The sequence below is a fragment of the Odocoileus virginianus genome, chromosome 3 (assembly GCF_023699985.2).
Source record: "Odocoileus virginianus isolate 20LAN1187 ecotype Illinois chromosome 3, Ovbor_1.2, whole genome shotgun sequence".
Classification (NCBI taxonomy): Eukaryota; Metazoa; Chordata; class Mammalia; order Artiodactyla; family Cervidae; genus Odocoileus; species Odocoileus virginianus.
This window is the reverse complement of record NC_069676.1, coordinates 16,852,377-16,870,928: the sequence shown is the minus strand read 5'-3', so window position 1 is coordinate 16,870,928 and position 18,552 is coordinate 16,852,377. Positions and strand designations below refer to the sequence as shown.

General features: G+C 60.3%; 1 protein-coding gene across 2 annotated transcripts in view; it reads left to right on the top strand.

The window, feature by feature from the left end:
• The window catches only part of KDM4B (lysine demethylase 4B), a 117,850-nt gene extending 99,688 nt beyond the window's left edge, over window positions 1-18,162 (top strand). For both annotated transcript variants that reach the window (XM_070464917.1, XM_070464916.1), the window contains 12 exons: window positions 4,314-4,741; window positions 5,016-5,136; window positions 5,679-5,857; window positions 7,934-8,156; window positions 9,691-9,767; window positions 10,033-10,088; window positions 10,272-10,380; window positions 13,964-14,149; window positions 14,227-14,391; window positions 14,676-14,795; window positions 15,236-15,328; window positions 16,288-18,162. In XM_070464917.1, coding sequence (XP_070321018.1) covers window positions 4,314-4,741; window positions 5,016-5,136; window positions 5,679-5,857; window positions 7,934-8,156; window positions 9,691-9,767; window positions 10,033-10,088; window positions 10,272-10,380; window positions 13,964-14,149; window positions 14,227-14,391; window positions 14,676-14,795; window positions 15,236-15,328; window positions 16,288-16,464 — 1,934 coding nt within the window. In that variant the 3' untranslated portion in view covers window positions 16,465-18,162. The remainder of the gene's footprint in view (window positions 1-4,313; window positions 4,742-5,015; window positions 5,137-5,678; window positions 5,858-7,933; window positions 8,157-9,690; window positions 9,768-10,032; window positions 10,089-10,271; window positions 10,381-13,963; window positions 14,150-14,226; window positions 14,392-14,675; window positions 14,796-15,235; window positions 15,329-16,287) is intronic.
• Window positions 18,163-18,552: the final 390 nt, after the last annotated feature.

Sequence of the window (18,552 nt, the reverse complement as noted above, 5' to 3'; positions counted from 1 at the left end):
CTGATCTGGAGGCAGGAAGTCCAAGGTCGAGAGTGGCTGCTGGGCTGCTCCTGCTGAGGACGTGGGGGAGGGTCTGTTCTGGCTTTGCTCCTCGGCTGGTAGACAGCCAGCTTCACACTCACACGGTGAGCCTGTCTCCGTCTTGCCCATTCACAAGGACACTGGTCATGCTGGCAGAGGGCCCACCCCGATGATGACCTCATCTTAGTAACTCATCACATCGACTGTTAAGGGACACCCCCTCTCCCCATCACCACCTGCTGGACACAGCCCCTTGCAGCAACACTGCCCTGGCCTCAGTGTCTCGGGATCCCGAGAGCTGGCCTCATGCCCATGCTCAGCAAGGCCTCTTCCACGGTGAGACTCCGGTTCCTCTCTGGTTTTCCCTGTTGTAAGCAGATTGCCACCTAAACAGTGGGGGATGTGGTGGTGGGCTCTGTCCTTTGAGAGTAAGACGTGCTGCAGACAGGACTGTGCAGAATGCATGCCTGCCTCCATTGCTTCTGTGCTCCGCTCCCTCTGTTCTACTTCTGGGCCCAGCCCAGGCCCCCAGGGCTTCTCCAAAGGGCTGCAGGGTCCACATTCTTTGGTGAGCTCCATGTTATGTGGCTGTGGACCCAAGACGAGTGGGGACGTTCCCAGGGAGGCGGCCCTGCTCCCTGACTCATCACCCCGTCCCTGTTCCAACCCAGAGCCTGGTCCCCAAACAGAAGGAGCTGGACTTTTGGAGCATCTCCTGCAACACAGGCCCTTTGAGAGAGGAAGGGGTCCTTTCAGGGTGTGGCAGGAGGCTCCCACAGCCGGGAACCGCACTCTGGTCAGCGGCTGTCCCTTGAGCCCTTGGAGGAAGATCGCTCTGAATGCATTAGATAAATAAGTGCTCGCAGCTGGGGGTGTCAGCAAACATGTCCAGGAGCGAGTGGAAGACTTTAAAGTGGTTTCTAGACTTCCTTTCATGCCAGCTTAATGTCTCTCAAGGCTATGAGTGTAACGACCCCCTTGGGCATGAAGATAGAGTCTTTATTCTATGTTTGCATCAGGACAGCACGTGCCACTCACACCCAGGAGGCTGCCTGACAGAGGAGGCGGGGGGTGGGCAGGATGCAGGAGCGTGGACACCATGAGACAAGAGGAGCCAGGCTGGCTGATGAGTCGCTGGGCCTGGGGACGGGGGCTGCTTCCCCTCCTGGCTGCCCCGTGTCCCCACCCTGCTCTATCAGCTTCCCCTGCCCCCATCCTGAACCCTGGGCCAAGCCCCAAGCAAAAGGCAGAAAGGCAGCCCAGGTCCACCTGGCCTGCTGGGACCACGGGGGCTCCCTCCTCTTGCCTGGCTATTTAGCCAGCTCTGGCCAGGCATGGCCGCTGTCCCTTCTTGCAGCTCTGGAGCTGGGGGTGGCAGGAGCAGCACCAGGACTCCAGGAGGGCTGGTCCCAGAGCTTGTAGTCCCCCTGACCCCTGCCCATCCCTCACAGTGCTGTCCTATCTCCCAGGCAGAATCCTGCCTGAGGGCCGGGGAGGGGACATGCAGCCATCCTGGGTCACTTCCCTTCCCCCGGGCCCGACAGCCTGTCATGGCTGTAGGAAGGACCCCAAGGCGGTTGTGTTCCGCAGTGAGCAGCGGGCAGGGCCAGCATTCACCCTCAGACCATGTACTGCCCAGTGCCCCCAGCCAGCGCAGCGCCCTGGCCTGGGCTCTGCTCAGGAGGGACACAGTGCTGGCCAGGTGGGGCAGGGCCCCTCAACCAGGTAGCAGCCCCATGCCCCTGCTCGGCCCTGAGAGAACGTCAATGGGGGAGGAGTTATGGGAGCCCTGGACACTGGCAGGACCCATCAGCAGGGGGATCTTGCCTGTGCCTCCCTGCAAAAAAAAAAGAAGTGCCAGAAGGGCCTCCGTGCCTCTGCCGGCGGAGGGGTCCCTGCCATTCTGCTCCCACAACACCCGAGGACGTGAGAGGGACTGTGTCCTGGAGCCGCCATCCCAGCTCTGTCAGGCAGGCCAGCTGAGGGCTTTCCACATGCGGCCCCCCTTGGCCTGCAGTAGTCCCCTCACAGAGTCCTCTGGGTGTGCCCCCTCCTCTGCCGCCCTGAGGCCAGACTAACAGCCGTGTGCCTGCGCTGTCTGAGAGATGGAGGGGACGGTGGTTTCCCCAGAAAACAAAGCCACTCAGCCTCAGCCCCTGCTGCATGTCTGGGCAGCCCCAGTGCCATTTCTGTAAGTCAGTAGATCTCCTCAGCCTCGGCCACCTCCTGGGCTGGCTGCTGTCACCAAGCTCTATAAGTAGTGTGCCCCCACGTCTCACCCTTCCCATCTCTGGTGACAAGGGATGACCTGTTGCAGGACCTTCCAAGTCCAGCATCTGTCAGGGAGAAGCAGGTTGTCTGCACTTTCCTAGACCAGAACACTGTCCTGGGATGCTGGTGGTTGTGGTCCCTCTGGGTAGGCAAAGGCATGAGGGATCCTGCTGGTGTCCTTGCCCTCGGAAGGTTCAGGGCCAGGGGGCATGGGGACTGGTGAGCACTCCTGCCTCTGAGCATCTCTTGAAAGGTGTGGCTGCCTGCCCAGGACCCGCGGGCTGGCCGGCCATCACTGTGGCGCCGTGGTGAGCAGTGGCCGGAGGGGCCGCCATCGCTGTGGGCCAGGCTGGCTCTGAGCTCACCCGGTGGGGGCCGCTGTTGGGAGTTGGCCCCCTCCCAGCGCTCAGGCCAGGGGTCTGCCTGGAGGAAGGGAGAAAGGATTCTTGTTTGACCCCTTCCCGGGTCGGGATGGTCAAGGACTAAATGATGGCCTTGCCCTCGGAAACATCGTCCCACCTGTGCCGTCGTGTTTGGCTGGGGGACAGGGGTGACATTTGGACAGGTTTTTATAGCGTGAGGTCAGTGTGGATGCCGTGTGGCTGACCAGACCCAGTCACACACCCCACTGTCATGGATTTAGCGGGAAGAAGGACCAGTGTTTCCCGTTGAGCAGTCCTTACTTTCCCAGCCTGGTTTGCGGGGGCCCAGATGGTGACACGTCGGCACTGACAGTTCATGGGTACCAGCAGCAGGACGACCAGCTTGTCCTCTGGGCATCAACCACTGCCACACCTCATGTGATGTTGCAAAACCATGGGGATGCAGGCCAGGCAGGGAGGGCCTAAACTCGGTGCCCATTCTCCAGGCGGGCAGGCAGAGCCCAGGGGCTGTGCTGGGGCTGCTGGCCTTGTGGGCAGGGGTCCCTGAGGCTGTGCAGGCCTTGTGGAGACGCATCACACGTCCCCAGTGACTGTGTGATGATATGACCATGGACTTGGTGCCTGGAAGCAGCTCTCTTTTTGTCTGAAGTTTCTAAGGGTCAAAAGTCCCACACGGATCCCACTGGGCTGAGATCCGGGCGTGGGCAGGGCTAGTCCTTCCGGAGGCTCCAGGGAGCACTAGCTCCTGCCTTTTCCAGCTTCTAGAGACACTGCCTGCCTGGCTCACAGCCTCTCCCTCCATCCTCACAGCCAGCAGCCCAGCATCTCCTTGAGCCCAGCGGGATCCTCTGCTTTTGAGGATCTCTGTTAGTAGGTGGGGTCCACCTCGGGATCCTCGGCTCACCCCATCTGTAGAGTCCCCACTGCCAGTGTCTGGTTCCACGTCCTCAGGTCCTGGGGCTACGGCGTGGGCGTCCTTGGGGGCCGTGACTCCTCCAGCCACACCACTCAGCTCTGTTTATTTGAGGAGCTGCATACCCATTGTGGCCCTGAATTAAAATGCCGCTGAAGACACTGCCTACCCACCTCCTTCCCCGCCCTGTCAGCTGTCAGGAAGCCCTCCCAGTGCTGGCCCTGAGGGGCCAACGGGTGTTCCGGGCCCTGACGACACTTCTGTCCCTCACACGTGGAACCACTTGTCGTTTAAGGTTTTGCTTTTAAAAAATTCTACAAGCTATGTGTGTTAGGCATAGAAATAGGGAAAACCCAGATGTAGGAAAAGAAAACGTATCCTGCTTCTGCCCCCTCCCCTTTGGAAGGATCTTTAGAGTGGGTCCCTCCCCAGCTACTTGCCGACAGCTCGACTCGGCGCCCCGTGAGAGGACACCACATGGTGCTCTTCCAGAAGGTTCCCTGAGCCTGGGGCAGAACTCCACGGCCAGGGTGCCGCTGCTTCTGGCTAGGCTGCCTGGCAGGGGACCTGGTTGCAGGTGGGACTGCCCAAAGCCCAGGTTCCTTGGGCAGGGTTGGGGAGGGTGGCCTGTCTTGGGCAAGGGGGCTGGAAGGGGGCTTCTGGCCACTGATCCCTGGGGTGACCCGGTCCCTTGCCTCTGACTCATCTCTCTTCTGTCCTCGCAGAGGATGGGAGGGGCAAGCTGCGGCTGGCCAAGGCCAAGAGTGACCGGAAGAAGAAGAGCTATGGCTCCCTGCACCCCCACCACCCGCTGCTGCCGCCGCCCCTGTCCACCCAGTTCACCGAGGAGGCACCCTTGCTGGAGATCCCGGGACCGGCCCCTGGCCTTGAGGCTGCCGAGGAGAGCCTCCCGCCACCGCCCCTCAATGTGGTGCCCCCCAAGGCCCCCGGCGAGGAGCCAGAGGCAAAGCCACGCCCTGTCATCCCCATGCTGTACGTGGTACCTCGGCCTGGCCCTACCGGCCACAAGGGCCGTGTGTCCTGCCAGCAGGCCTCGGAGCACTTTGCCCAGAAGGGCCCCACCTGGAAGGAGCAGGCCACCCCCATGGAGCTGACGGGGCCTGAGGAGGAGAGCGGAGCCAGCGAGGGGCAGGTAAAGGGGCAGTGGGTACAGGCTGGGGCTTCCCCCACCCCTGTGTGCCCACCATGGCCTCGCTCGTCCTAAATGGGCCCTGTGGCTCCCATCCAGAGGCCAGTGACACAGATGTGGTTTAGCAACCACCACAGATCTGGACGGCACTTTCCTGGGGTCTCCTGCCCCCGACTGGGGACTCTGGGGTCCTTTGGAACCGGGCTCTGGCCCCAGTGAGCAGTCCCTTCTTCTGGCCCCAGAGCTGCCCCCTCAGAGGCCTCCTATGCTGTTTTAGAATCCGTCCACCTTTTCCAAGTTGAAAATGGAGATCAAGAAGAGCCGGCGCCACCCCCTGGGCAGGCCGCCCACCCGGTCCCCACTGTCCGTGGTCAAGCAGGAGGCCTCGAGTGACGAGGGTGAGTGGGGGTGTCCCTGGCTCTGCTGGGTCCCTGGCCCGCCTTCCGCTGCTGCCCGCCCATCCAGCCCGCTCACTCCCACCCCAGCGCCCCCACGCAGCGTCAGACCCTCTCCCCAAGTGCCTCAGGGCTGAAGTGTCCCCTGCCTATTCTACAGCCCCAGGCCCCATAAATGAGCACCTTGCTTCTTGGGCGGGTCCCTGGGGACCACCAACATAGACAAGGGTGGACGGCGCCCCAGTGTCCTCAGGGAACGCGGAACGGGCCGTGGGGGCTCCGGGACAGCCAGCCGGAGCCACGGTCAGCAGAAGCCCGCCCAGTGACAGGTGGCGGGATATCTGTTGGTGGCCTCCATCGTACGGGACGTGGGGGCGACGGTGTCCCCACCCGACTCCAGGGGTCTCTGCCCCCTTGCCATGGCCCGACCACACTGCGTCCTGTCCCCAGACGGGACTGGCCCTGCGCCGGGGACCCACCCCCGAGCACGCCTGGCGGGGCGGGTTCCCACTGCTGACGCCCCTCCCCACTCCCCTTTACTCCAGAAGCCTTCCCTTTCTCTGGGGACGAGGATGTGGGTGACCCTGAGGCCTTGAGGTCGTTGCTGTCCCTGCAGTGGAAGAACAAGGCGTCCAACTTCCAGGCCGAGAGGAAGTTCAACGCGGCAGCCGCCCTGACGGAACCCTACTGCGCCATCTGCACGCTCTTCTACCCGTACAGCCAGGTGAGCCGGCGCCGTGGGACCCCAGGTCCACACCAAGCCAGGCTTGTCCGCCTGCTCCTGTGGGCGCCCCGCCAGAAGCCAGCCCTTGCCCCCTGAAGAGAGGGTGTCGGGGACCAAGAACCCATTGCTTTGGGGGCCACAATGGGCTCAGGGGGGAACCTGGCTGGCGGGGCATGAAGCTAAGGCCCCAGTGAGGGCTACGGGGAGAGAGCCTGGGGTCTGAATTTCCACTGGAAGGAAACTTACTCACAGGTATCAAAGAGGATATGAGTGCAGGGAGTGCTGTTCTCTGAGAGGCCCTCAGCCTGACTCGGGGGCCCAGGAGTGGGGCCAGGGAAGGGCCTGCGTAGTGAGCAGGAGTCTGGAAGCCCGACCAGCATGGGGCTGGTGATGGTGGGCTGGGCCAGGCAAAGACTCCCCATGTGGCCTGGCCCAGACACAGCCCCCACTCTGTCCTGAGTCCCCAAGCCGTGAACCTGGCTTCTCCCTGCATTCTGCCCTGAACTGTCCACTGCCAGGTTCCCTTCTTCACCTGTCTCCTGCCCTGGCTCCCTCCCTAGCCCTGACCGCTGCCTGCCTCCTGCCCTTCCTGTTAGCATCTCATCACAGCCACGCGTGGCCCAGATGGAAATGCCTGGTCCTCGGCCTCTCCACATGCCCACAGCCATCCTCTCCTGTGACATCTGCCCCCACCCCCACATAGCACGCCCTGTGCTGTTGCCCAGCATCTCCCACGTACCCACCCAGCCCCCTGCCTGGCCAGATGGATTTCTGTGCATTCTTTAGTTCCATCCCACTTGCCACCTCTTCCAGGAAGCCTTCCTGGATCTGCATCCCTGGCTGACTCGGGCCCACCTCTGCTTTTGCTCCTGCCCTCTGTTTATCAGCCCTGGAGGACAGAATCAGATCTCATTTGCTTTGTGATCCCCAGCTCCTAACCTAGTGCCAGATGTTTTCCATGCATTAGCTGGGCTGACTGAGGTCTGTGCACCATGCTGGGGTGGCATGCCTGTCTCCAGGGCCCTGTTGCTCTGAACGGCTGGGACCTGCCATCCCTAAGCGATTCAACACCTGGTGGTGGAAACAAGTAAGATGTACCATCCGGACATCTCCAGGCCTGACCTCCTCGGTGCTGCTGGCGTCAGCACTGGGAATGTCTTCTTAAAAGGTGCATCTCCTTAATTCCAGTGGCTAAGTGAAGCATCGTGACTGAACTTAATCATGCCCATGGCCGCAGCCCTCAGCATCAGGGCCAGGCTCTGCTCGTCCTGCGTCATAGGAAGAGCTATGGCTGGATGCTGTGCCTGTTTGGAAACTAGCCAGTCCCCTCATCCAAGGTGGACCCCCCCATACACGCACATACAGTTCGTCTGACCAGTGGTCCTGGTGACTGCTTTCCTTCTGCTCGAGCTGGGCAGAGTCCTCCCTTCACTCTGGGGGTGCTGGGGAGGCTCGTCTGGGAGCCCCGCCGTCCTGTGACAGGCCCAGTGTTGCTGGGTTTTTCATCACAGGCTCTTCATCTGATTGGATCTGGGTGGCTTGGGGGACTGGGGTACAGCTGTCATGGCGTGCAAGTCATAAGTGTAGATACACAGGTAACATGGCATCAGGTGATGGTCAGGACCACAAGGCCGATAGTGCTCAAAGGCTTGGGGGCTGCTGGTCATGTGAGTGAGAGATGAGCACCCCAGGCAGTGGGAACGGCACGTGCGAAGGCGCTTGGGCAGGACCCAGTGTGGCATTTGGGGTGTTGGGGGGGGGGGACAGCGAGGAGGCCCCTGTGGCTGGAGCAGAGCAAGCCCAGGGCAGTGGAGGCAAGCTGGTCAAGGACTGTGGGGTGGCGTCTGTGCTGGGTCTGGACGTAACTCTAAGTGGGAGAGCTTGTGGGTGGGTGGGACACGATCTGACTGTCTAGAGGATCTCTCAGGGGGCTTCTGAAGCAGGGCTGCGGGCTGGGAGAGTGTCAGGGAGAACTTGTGGTGGGGCAGCCACAGGTGTCCCAGTAGGGGTGAGCTGGGGCTGGAGGCCCCGCCTGCCCCAGGCTGGCCTCTCTGTTGAAAGCGTCCCTTCCTGCAGTCCCTGCAGACTGAGAAGGAGGCTCCCCAGGCCGCCCTCGGGGAGGGCCCCTCGGCCATCCCACCTTCCAGAAGCAGCCAGAAGACGCGGCCGCTGATCCCCGAGATGTGTTTCACAGCCAGCGGGGAGAACACAGAGCCACTCCCCGCCAACTCCTACATCGGCGATGACGGGACCAGCCCGCTGATCGCCTGTGCCAAGTGCTGCCTGCAGGTCCATGCCAGTGAGTGCTGGGCCAATACCTGGGGGGCTGCAGGTGGGCAGAGTGTCTGCGGGGCAGGGCCGCCCCTCCCTCTGGCTGCTGCTTCCGGCATATAGCAGGACCTGGTGTCATGGGATCGGGGTCTCCATCCTTGGGGGGCAGACATCCTGCTGTCCCCCAGTCAAGGTAGGCCTTCCTGACACTTACTTCTAGAATGTTCCGCTGTGGCCTGCCCTCCCCTCCCAGGGCCCGAAGGGGCAGCAGATCAGGTCCCCATCAGGGACTGTGACGCTTTTAAATGCTGTGCCTTGGGGCTGAGGCTGGAATTGATGGTAAAGCCGAGATTCTGCAGAGGTCCAGGGGACTGATTTATCTCTGCCATTGGTGATCCCCTCCACCAACACCTCCCCCCCAAATCCTGAAACTCGACCTATAGAGACAGGAAGATGGATGTCTGTTCCCTTCTTGGGTGGAAGGGGGTGGCAAACATCAGACTGTGGTCCAGGATGGGGAGAAAGCTTCCTGGAGATGCTTAATTTCAGTGTGGCCTGTAGAGGAAGCTGGCCATACATCTCTGTCTGGCACCTGCCCCTGCCAAGGCCTGCCTGGAGCTGGCTTTGTCTCCTGACTGGGGTCTATCTATGAGACATGATCCCTGGGTATGGGGGTGGGGGGTGCGGGTGGCAGCAGTGGAGCCTACCATCCTGCTTCCCTTGAGGGGCCCCGCTCAGCTGTGTCAGTGGAGAGAAGGCTTAGGAGACAGAAGGCTCAGCACAGGCATCTCCTTTGGGACCTGGCACTGGACAGAGGGGGAGCCCCCACTTCCTCCAGGAGCCAGGACCACACCCCCGGGTCAGACTTCGGCTGAGGGCCCAGGGGACAGAGCAGGGGCCTCTCAGGTACCTTGCTGGCGCTCAGGGCCTCAGTGAGGACACAGCCTCCTTCCTGCTGTCCTACTCTCTCCTGGAGTTGCCCTGGGGACCCCTTGGTACTGGTTAACGGCCCTTTCAGACTTCAGAGCCCCAGTTTGGTGGGCAACAAGCCCCAGCTGCTTGAGGGTCCCTGCAGTATTGCTGGGTGGCAGCACCAATGAGGCAGGGCCCGGGGGCATGGCCCTCCACCCCTCCTCCATCCCCCCTCCCCATCTGTGAACTCAGCCACATCCCACAGATGACTCCCTGGGTAACTCCAGAGTCTTACTGTGCTTTCAGAAGCAGTGGGTTCTAAACTGCGGATTCCTAAGGCCCACTTTGTATCTTATGCAAAGTCTCGGCCCCTTGCTGCACTCTCAGCTCCTCCCAGACAGGGGTAGTGGGCAAGGGCCAGGCTGAACCTCCAGACTCGGAGGAGCTCTGGCGGCAGGGGCTGGTGGGGAGCCTGCTGTCCTTCCCCATCCCTTTCCAGACTTTCTCAGGCTCTGTGTGCAGTGGTCCGGATTGAGGCCGAGCAGGTGGTGAGCGCAGTTACTGTATCCGGAACCCCCCGCCCTCCCCCCACCGGGCTTTGACAGCCTGCCCACAGCCATGGTGACAGACGGGCTTGCCCTGTCTTCTAGGTTGCTACGGCATCCGCCCGGAGCTGGTCAACGAGGGCTGGACGTGTTCCCGGTGCACGGCCCACGCCTGGACTGCGGTAACTCGCCCCTGCAGCTGGGGTGGTGCTCTGAAAGCCGGCGCGGCCCGTGGGGGAGCCGGGCCTGGGCCCCGGGCTCGCCCGATCCCGCGGGGAGACCTTGGGCTGGCTGCCTCACCTCCTTGGGTCTCGGGTGGAGCCCATCGCTTCGGTGGCCGCTAGTGTGAAATGTAAGGACCGCTGGCGGGGGCCGGAGCAGATTCCGGAGCAGCAGGCGGGCGGTCCTGCCCTGCACACCTCTCAACGAGTTGTCTGGTCCCCGCAGGAGTGCTGCCTATGCAACCTCCGGGGAGGCGCCCTGCAGATGACGACCGACCGGAGGTGGGTGGAAGGGCCCCTTCTAGGGGACGGGGGTACCTGAGGGGCAACTCGGGGGCAGGAGCAGGACCGGCAGGAGCAGATGAGGTCCTGTTGGCTTGGCAGGCCCGTGCCCACAGCTTTGAGATGACCCTAGAGGGGACAGGGTGCACCTGTGACCCCTGACCCCTTCGGCTCCTCCCCCAGGTGGGTCCACGTGATCTGCGCCATCGCCGTCCCGGAAGTGCGGTTCCTGAACGTGATGGAGCGCCACCCGGTGGACATCAGCGGCATTCCCGAGCAGCGGTGGAAGCTGGTAGGGGCCCTTGAGAGCTGCCCCGGTGGGTGTGGGGTAGCTGCCGCGGAGCCAGGAGGTGGTTTCAGTGTGGCCAGCAAGTTACTCTTTGAGTAGGCAGGGGGTGGCTCCATTTCCTGCTTTTTACACAGAAAAAGCCTCCTGCGCTCTGCCCAGTTCTTTCTTGATTAACTTGCAATCAGCGGCCAAATAGAATTTTAAGAACATAATAGCCAAGAAGGTCTTCATCAGGCATAACTGAAAATTCACACACATTAAATAGCACCTGCCAGTTTTCCTTCCCTCAGCCCCAGAAACCACCTCTCCTCTCTGCTTCTGTAAGTTTGTTTTTGCTTCCTCCTGGACATGGAGATACGCAGCAGGTGGCTAGCTTATTTCACTGAGCATAATGTCCTCAGTGTCCATCTGTGTGGCTGCAGATGGCATGATTTCCTTCTTTTTCATGGGTGAGTAACATTCCATTGTGTTTCTACTCTATGTCTTCATCCATTTTCTCTCCACGGATGCTTAGGTTGTTTCCAGGTTGTGTCTGTTGTAACCAGTGCTGCCCTGAACATGGGGGTGCAGATATCTTTTCAAGATAGTGATTTTGTTTCCTTCACCAAAAAACCCATGAGTGGAATTGCCAGATCATATGGTAGTTCTGTTTTTAACTTTTTGAGGAACCACCGTACTGTGTTCCATAGCAGCTACACCAATGTGGGTTCTGACTAGCAGTGCGGGAGGGTTCCCTTTTCTCTCTGTCCTCGCCAATACTTGTTATCTCGTGTCTTCTTGATGGTGGCCATTCTAACAGGTGGTTTTGATTTGCACTTCCCAGATAATTACTGATGTTGACATCTGCTTACATGCCTGATGGCCATCTGTGTGTTTTCTTAGAGAAATACCTAGGCAAGTCCTTTGCCCATTTTTAAACGGCTGTTTTGCCTGTTTTGCTCCTCAGCTGTGGGAACACTGTCTCTGGCTCCTCTGAGGATCACAGCCGTCCTTGGGTAGGAGTGGTCTTGCAAGTTTCACTCTTCCGGTTCTTGCTGATAATGTCTGCCCACCCTCCCCCAATCTGGGGGAGCCTTCGGGGCAGTGGGCGCAGTCAGTAAGCAGCGCTGACTTTCATTCTCAGCTCTGTTACCAGCCAGCTGTGTGATCCAGACAGATTTCTTGACCTGTCTGTGCTCAGTCTTCTTCTCCATAAAATGGGGCTGCTGACAGTCCCCCGCATGGGGAGCATGAACTGGGCCACAGCAGGAAGTGCTGATGATGCCATCTGAGCACCAGCACCTGCTCTCAGGTCATCACCACCTATGAGTCTGCAGGGTGGCCTTGTGGGGGACATGTGGGGAGTGGGATGTGTCTTACGGCCCCCAGGAGATGGATCATTGGCCGGGGGTATGGAGAGCATCCTGGCTGTTCTTCTTGCCTGGTTTATTTCCCAGCTGCCTGGCACAGGGCCTGGGTACAGAGGCTCCTCCAGGCCTCCAGCAGGCAGGAGGCAGAGAAACAGGGCTGCAATTGGTGAGTCTGGTGAGGAGGCCCAAGTGAAGGCTCAGAGTTACCACCCTGGAGCCCCTCGGTGCGGGGCCTCCGGGCAGGGCAGAGTGGGTGGCTGGCGGGAGCCATGTGGGAGGGGAAGGGGCCTGGTCAGGAACCGTGGGCTCAGGCCAGTGCCAGCCCCACCGGGTCAGGATGGGTGTTAGGAAGAGGCTGCAGCAGCAGTGATTCCTGCAGGAACGCGGGCAGCAGAGGCCTCATTACTCAGGTGGAGTGATGGCACGGTGCGCGGCGCCGGATAGAGCCTCCCTCCCAGACGCTTTATGGATCATCTGACATTTCCAGCTTGCAGCCTCTTCATTACCGGCACTTGTAACGATGAATTAAAAATCCTTTTACACGAGGCTTGCTTGTACTGCCTAATGGAGCCTCACAAGGAAGCTGGCAGTTAACTCCTGCTTGCCCGGCCACCCGCCTGCCTTCTTGGGGGCCACATGCCAGCCGCAGGCTTGGGGACGGTCATGCCTGGTCATCCGCCCATCCTTCTGTCCTCAGGATTCTCTGGCTGCTGGTCCTGGTGAGTGGTGGCTGCTCCAGCCGGCTGGTAGCCTGAGCCTGGTGTTCACCCCCTCACCAGCCCGGGTCAGCTTAGGGGGCAGTAGAAGTGAGGCTGTCAGGGCAGGTGCTTAGACCAGCTCTGCCCTTCTCCTCAGCTCTGCCTTGAAGTGTCACATCTTGATGGGAGGGAAGGTGGGTGTCTGCCAAAATTGGCAGGAAGGCAAGAGGTGGCAGGAAATGACTTGAGAGGGGAAAGGCCTGAGACATGACTGTGCCTTGCGGCCTCCATGGCTGATGGCACACCAGCTGTGGCCCTCAGCCTTCTCCCACGGTCCATCCTGTATCATCCCCCCACCCCCATCTCCTGCCCCCACCTCACAGCCTCCAGTGAGGGAGATGCAGACCCAGGACTCACGCTTAAGGCAGCCCTGAGTTCATCGCCTGGCATACGGCCCCTTGGGGGCCTAGCGCACTTTCCTTAGGATGTGGAAACTCAGTGACGAGATGCCACTACCGGCCAAACTGTCAGGCCCCTCCTGGGCCTTGCTGTGGGGTTTCTGCCTTCTGGTGCAGCGCCCCATTCTCAAGGGCCATGTCACATGTCTCCCTCCCCGCCACAGGCCAGCTGGAGAATCGGGGATCGACAGTTTAATAATGAGATCTCATTGCCATCGATCGGCACGGGGCTGCACTCCCACAGCGCCCTTGCTGTGGGGCTTCTCTGGCTTTTGAACGTGGTTTACAGAGCGATAAAGGCCGGCTTATTAAAGGCCCAGAGTCATCGACAGGTGGCTGCTGAGTGGCGGCAGGGTGTGGGCATGGATGCAGTGTTGATGGCTTGGGAGCTGACCCCCAGCAGAGCAGGCCACCCAGGCGGGTGTTCCCACAGTGTGGGCCCCCTACCCCTCCTTATGAAGGGCTGCACTGCAGCATCTTTCATTCAAAATTAAGATAAAATCTCCCATTATGTTTTTTTTTTAATCCCCATTTCAGTGGCTTTAACTACATTCACAGATTTAGGTAACCATCATCTCTAGCTAGTTCCAGAACATTCCATCACTGCAGAAAGAAATCCGCCGCCCCCCCCATTGGGTGACTGCCAACCACTCCCCCCCAACCCCAGACCCTGAAAACCGCTAACCCCACTGCCTGTCTGTGGATTGGCCTGTTCTGGACGTTTCCCATCAGTGGAATCACACCCTGTCTTTCTGTGTCTGCTTCTCTCACTGAGCATCCTGTTTTCAGGGTCCCTCTGCGTGGTAGCAAGCTGCCTCTTCAGCCAGCTATGTGGAGGGGCTGGTGGAAAAGAGGTCTAGAGATGCTCCTGGGGGCCAGCTGCAGGCTGGATTGGTGGGCCTGGGGTGGTCAAGACTCTCCCGGGATGACCCCTCCATGGGGCTAGGCCCCTGCACTCCAGCTTCAGATTTCAGAGTCATTCCCAGGAGACAGACCTAGGGGCCCAGTAGGGCAGGGGCTCGCAGCCCCAGGGGGCAGAGGTACCAGCCGGAGCCCCATTCCCTCTGCCGTGTCCCCACAGAAATGTGTGTACTGCCGGAAGCGGATGAAGAAGGTGTCAGGTGCCTGCATCCAATGCTCCTGCGAGCACTGCTCCACCTCCTTCCACGTGACCTGCGCCCATGCCGCTGGTGTCCTCATGGAGCCGGACGACTGGCCCTACGTCGTCTCCATCACCTGCTTCAAGCACAAGTCGGGGGGCCACCGTGTGAGTGCCCGCCTGCCCCCTAGTCTGTTCCCCTGCCCCTCTGTCCCGCTGTGTTCTGACAGCCCCTCCACCCTCAGGTCCAGGTCATGAGGGCCGTGTCCTTAGGCCAGGTGGTCATCACCAAGAACCGCAACGGGCTTTACTACCGGTGCCGCGTCATCGGCACCACCACGCAGACCTTCTACGAAGTGAACTTTGATGACGGGTCCTACAGCGACAACCTGTATCCAGAGAGCATCACTGTGAGCGGCGAGGGGCGCGGCAGGGGCGGCGCAGGCGCAGGGCAGGCACTGCTGGGAGGGGGCCCGATTCCTCACGGGAGTTTCCTACTGGAAGGCTCTGCCTGCACGAGGGTGGGCCCCAGGGCAGGGGTGGCAGCAGACCCCTGGGCACCCGCCCACAGCTTGCCCTGACAATTGAAGCTGAGACCACCGCCTTCTTCTGGCTGGGACCTTTCTTAGCCCAGGCCAGCGTGGTGACCAAGGCCAAGGGCGGCCCTCACCTCGTCCCATCCTTCCCTCCACAGAGTAGAGACTGTGCCCGCTTGGGCCCGCCACCCGAGGGCGAGTTTGTGGAGCTCCGGTGGACTGACGGCAACCTCTACAGGGCCAAATTCATTTCCTCTGTGACCAGCCACATCTATCAGGTGAGGGGGTGCTGTCTGCCAGGTATGGGCTGGGGTGGGGCCCTCAGCAGGGTCCTTTGGGGACTGTGGAGCTAGCCTCTGAGGTCAGTTCAGGCAGGAAGGCCTTCTAACTGTCCCAGATGTCTTCTCGATTTTCTGTGTGTGTGGTAGAACATACTTAACGAAATTTACTGCTTTCACCATTTTTTTAAATGTACAATTCAGTGTTCCTGATTAAAAAAAAAAAAGAAATTGGTTGCTAGTTTTTTCTCATGATTGTGGAAGAAAAGTTATTGACGTGTGAAATCTTAGAAGAAAAATCACCCCCTATCCCAGCGACAAAGACAGTGGCGGGTGACCCTGCGCTGTTTTCCCAGCGGTTGCCCTGCAGGCCGACCTTGAGTGGGTGGGCTCGGGGCTGGGCCAGGTGGGCCACGAGCTGAACTGCATCCCCTTGGCAGGTGGAGTTCGAGGATGGGTCCCAGCTGACGGTGAAGCGTGGTGACATCTTCACCCTGGACGAGGAGCTCCCCAAGAGGGTCCGGTCCCGGCTGGTAAGTGGCCAGTAGTTGGGGTGGGGGTGGGTGCACAGCTGCCTTGGGGAGCGACCCATCCAAGGGGCCTTGACGTCCCGTCTTGGCCTTTGCTGGCTTTGAGGCAGGAAGGGCAGTGGGAGGGTCAGCCCGGCCGGCGAGGAGGAGGCAGCAGCTCCTGAGCGTGGACCGCAGCTGCACGTTGGCGATGCCGAGGGAACCAGAGAAGCTGGCCTCTTCTCAGGACTTTTCGCCATCTTCTTTCTTTTGGGTTTAACCCAGAGGCAAACTTTTGAGGATCAGGGGCTGTGGCTGTGGGTGGAAGAGCTGAGTCAGAGCTGGTGGGGGTCCCAGATGCGAGGTTCCCTGGGGGACGGACAGGAGCTGCCAGGCAGACCAACGGCCTGTGTGCAGCTCAGCCTTGCCTCCCACATCCTGTGGACGGCAGGGCTCCCACCCTGCTAGGGGGCCAGTGGGAGGCTAGACCCCTCCTCTGCCTGCCTGGGGGGTCACTCGCAGGGTGGGGGTTCAGGCAGAGGCAGGAGGGGCCGTCCCCAGCAGCCAAGGGCCTTTGACCTCCAGCATGGCAGGCATTTGTTCCAGCCAGACCCCCAAACACAGCCTGTATTTCAGTCCATTCTCTCTGCTATACCACACTGGACAACTTAAACAATCTCACAGGAAGCTGGAAGTCCAAGATCAAGGCACCGACAGGTTCAGGGTCTGGTGAGGGCAGACCCTGGTTTACAGACACCTGCCTTCTTTGTCCTCACGTGGTGGAGAGGGAGGGCGCTCTCAGGGGTCGCTTATAAGGGCACTCATCCTGTTCTTGAGGGCCACTCTCTCATGACCTCATCACCCCTGACCCCATTGTGCCATGCGGGGCGGGACTTCAACATAGGACTGGACCTTGGGGGACACAGATCTCCGCCCACAGTACCCTTTCTGCACTAACCCCCACGCCATCTGCTCCCCTATAGTCGGTCAGCACAGGGGCCCCGCAGGAGAGCGTCTTCTCCGGAGAGGAGGTGAAGGCCGCCAAGCGCCCTCGGGTGGGCACCCCTCGCGCCGCAGAGGACTCAGGGCGGAACCTGGACTACCCGGCCTTCATGGAGAGCCTGCTGCAGGCGCAGTGCTGGCCCGGAGCGCCCTACTAGGACCGCCGGCCGCCCGTGAGCCCTTGGCCCAGCAAGGCAGGCGCGGCGGGCCCTGGCGTTTGCTTGCTGTGAATCCCTGTCCTCGCCTCCCAGCCCGAGAGGCTACCTCGGTGACAGGAGCGAGCAGGACGCCGCACGCGCCCCCGGACTCAGGGAGCAGGGCCACGCGGGCTCTGGGGGCCGGCGGGGGTGCGCGCGCCACCCCCTTGACCCAGATTCGTAAACCACGTGAGCTCTTCTTCTCGTAAAAGGTGCTACTGCATTGCCTGCCTCCTGAGCAGCCGTGGAGATTGTGACTTCTGTACATACATCACCTTTGTGAGGTTCTTTCTATAAATACCTATTGTTTAAAAAAAATGCAAGAAAAAAAAAGGAAAAGGAAAAAATCATACCCCAAAGTTGTTTTCTAGATTTGTGGCTTTAAAAACAAAACGAAATGAAACAAAATGTCCTTTTTTCTCAGAACCCGGTGAGCTGCCCAAGATAAAAGCAGCTCAGCTTTTTGTTTGTCGTGTTTTCTGGTCCCGAGCGAGCGGTGGGGATGCGCTGTAGCAGCGGTGAGGCCGGGGGGTACGGGGAGGCGCGAGCAGGACGCCTGGGCACGCATGACGGCGGCGCCAGGTCACTCACTGTCTCCCAGCCGTGAGATCGAGCAGGTCTGGGCCACTGGCACTGCGCGGCCAGCACGCAGCGGGACGAGGCTGGCAGCTCCTCTGGTGGCCTCCCCTCGCCCCCTGCGTGGCCTTTTGCAAAATAAATCCGCTCTCTTCTGGTGGCTCCATCTTTTGCTTCTTCCCCCGGGAAGAACCATCTCCCAGCTGAGGCCGCAGATGGGCGGCCCTCAGGGGTCTGGCTGCGGCTCACACATGTGCAGGGGGTCTTCCCCAACCCGAGGGGCTGGTACATCCTGTATGATCTCTGTGACGCGTGGATTTGTGTGTCTGGGGGAGAGAGCACTCTAGAGGGAATCACGGCTTTCAGCTCGGAGGAAATCTGCCCCGGAAGGCTTGTGGGCTGAATTTCCAGGCAGAAAAACATGTTCCTCATTCGGGGCTAGGAGAGGAACAGTGCCCCCCACCACATCTCAGCCACGCCGTGGTCCCCTACAGAGGAGTTGAAAGCATCATTTGCTTGTATAAAGATTTTTTAAGTTTAAAAAAGAGGCTCTAACAGTTGCCAGGCCAGAGAGAACCAAGTAAAGTGGAGAGAAACTTCCTTGGTGGGGGGAAGGGCAGGTGCTCTAGAGGGGCGGGCGGGGCGGCGGGAGGTGCCGGGGAGTCAGCGGAATGTGGGGGTTCCCTCTGCATGCAGCAGGCCCCTGCCCCGGGGCGCTGTCCCTGTGTTCATATGTAGTTTGAAAATGCTATTTATATTGTAAAGAGAATAAAAAGAAGCAGGCAGACGCCCCTGTGGCTCCGGGTCGGGCAGGTGGGCCACCCCCGTGGCCAGTCCCTCAGGGTTCCACCCCATCCGTGGCGGGTTCCTGGACCACTTGTGCAGACAGGCAGTGGGGCAGCAAAGGGGGAGCGCGCTTTCCCCATGAAGGTATATCTGTGTCTGTGTGTGAAAGCAAGAAACACGAACTCCCACCCACCCTGATTTTTTTCCACCTGAGATGAAGGATGCGCTGTATTTTTGCCTAATTCCCCTGCCTCTAGGTTCATAATGAATTAAAGGCTCGTGAGCACTGCGATTACAGCTCCAGGTGGTTGCAGCGTCTTCTTTTGTCTTCTTTTCTGAGCGGGTGCCAGGGAGGCGGGCAGCGGTCTCCAGGCTGGGGTGGGCTCTGGGTGCCCCCTCCAGGAGGGAACAGGCGTGGTTCCTCCCCAAAGGGTGGCACATGGCCTGGCCCCATGACCCCTGCTTTCTGCCTCCAGGATGGAGGAAGTTTCCTTACAGAGCTGGACATCTGAAGCTTGTGTCCACACAGACGTCTGGCCCCCAAGGCTTTCGGGTCTCCCTCGGGCGAGGCCCTCTCCCCCTGCCCTCCCAGCCTCTGCCCAGTTCTTGTGACACCTGAGCCAGGGATGGTGGGCAGCCATCGGACACATGTGAGACAGCAGGGTCCACGTGGTGTGAGGCTGGCCC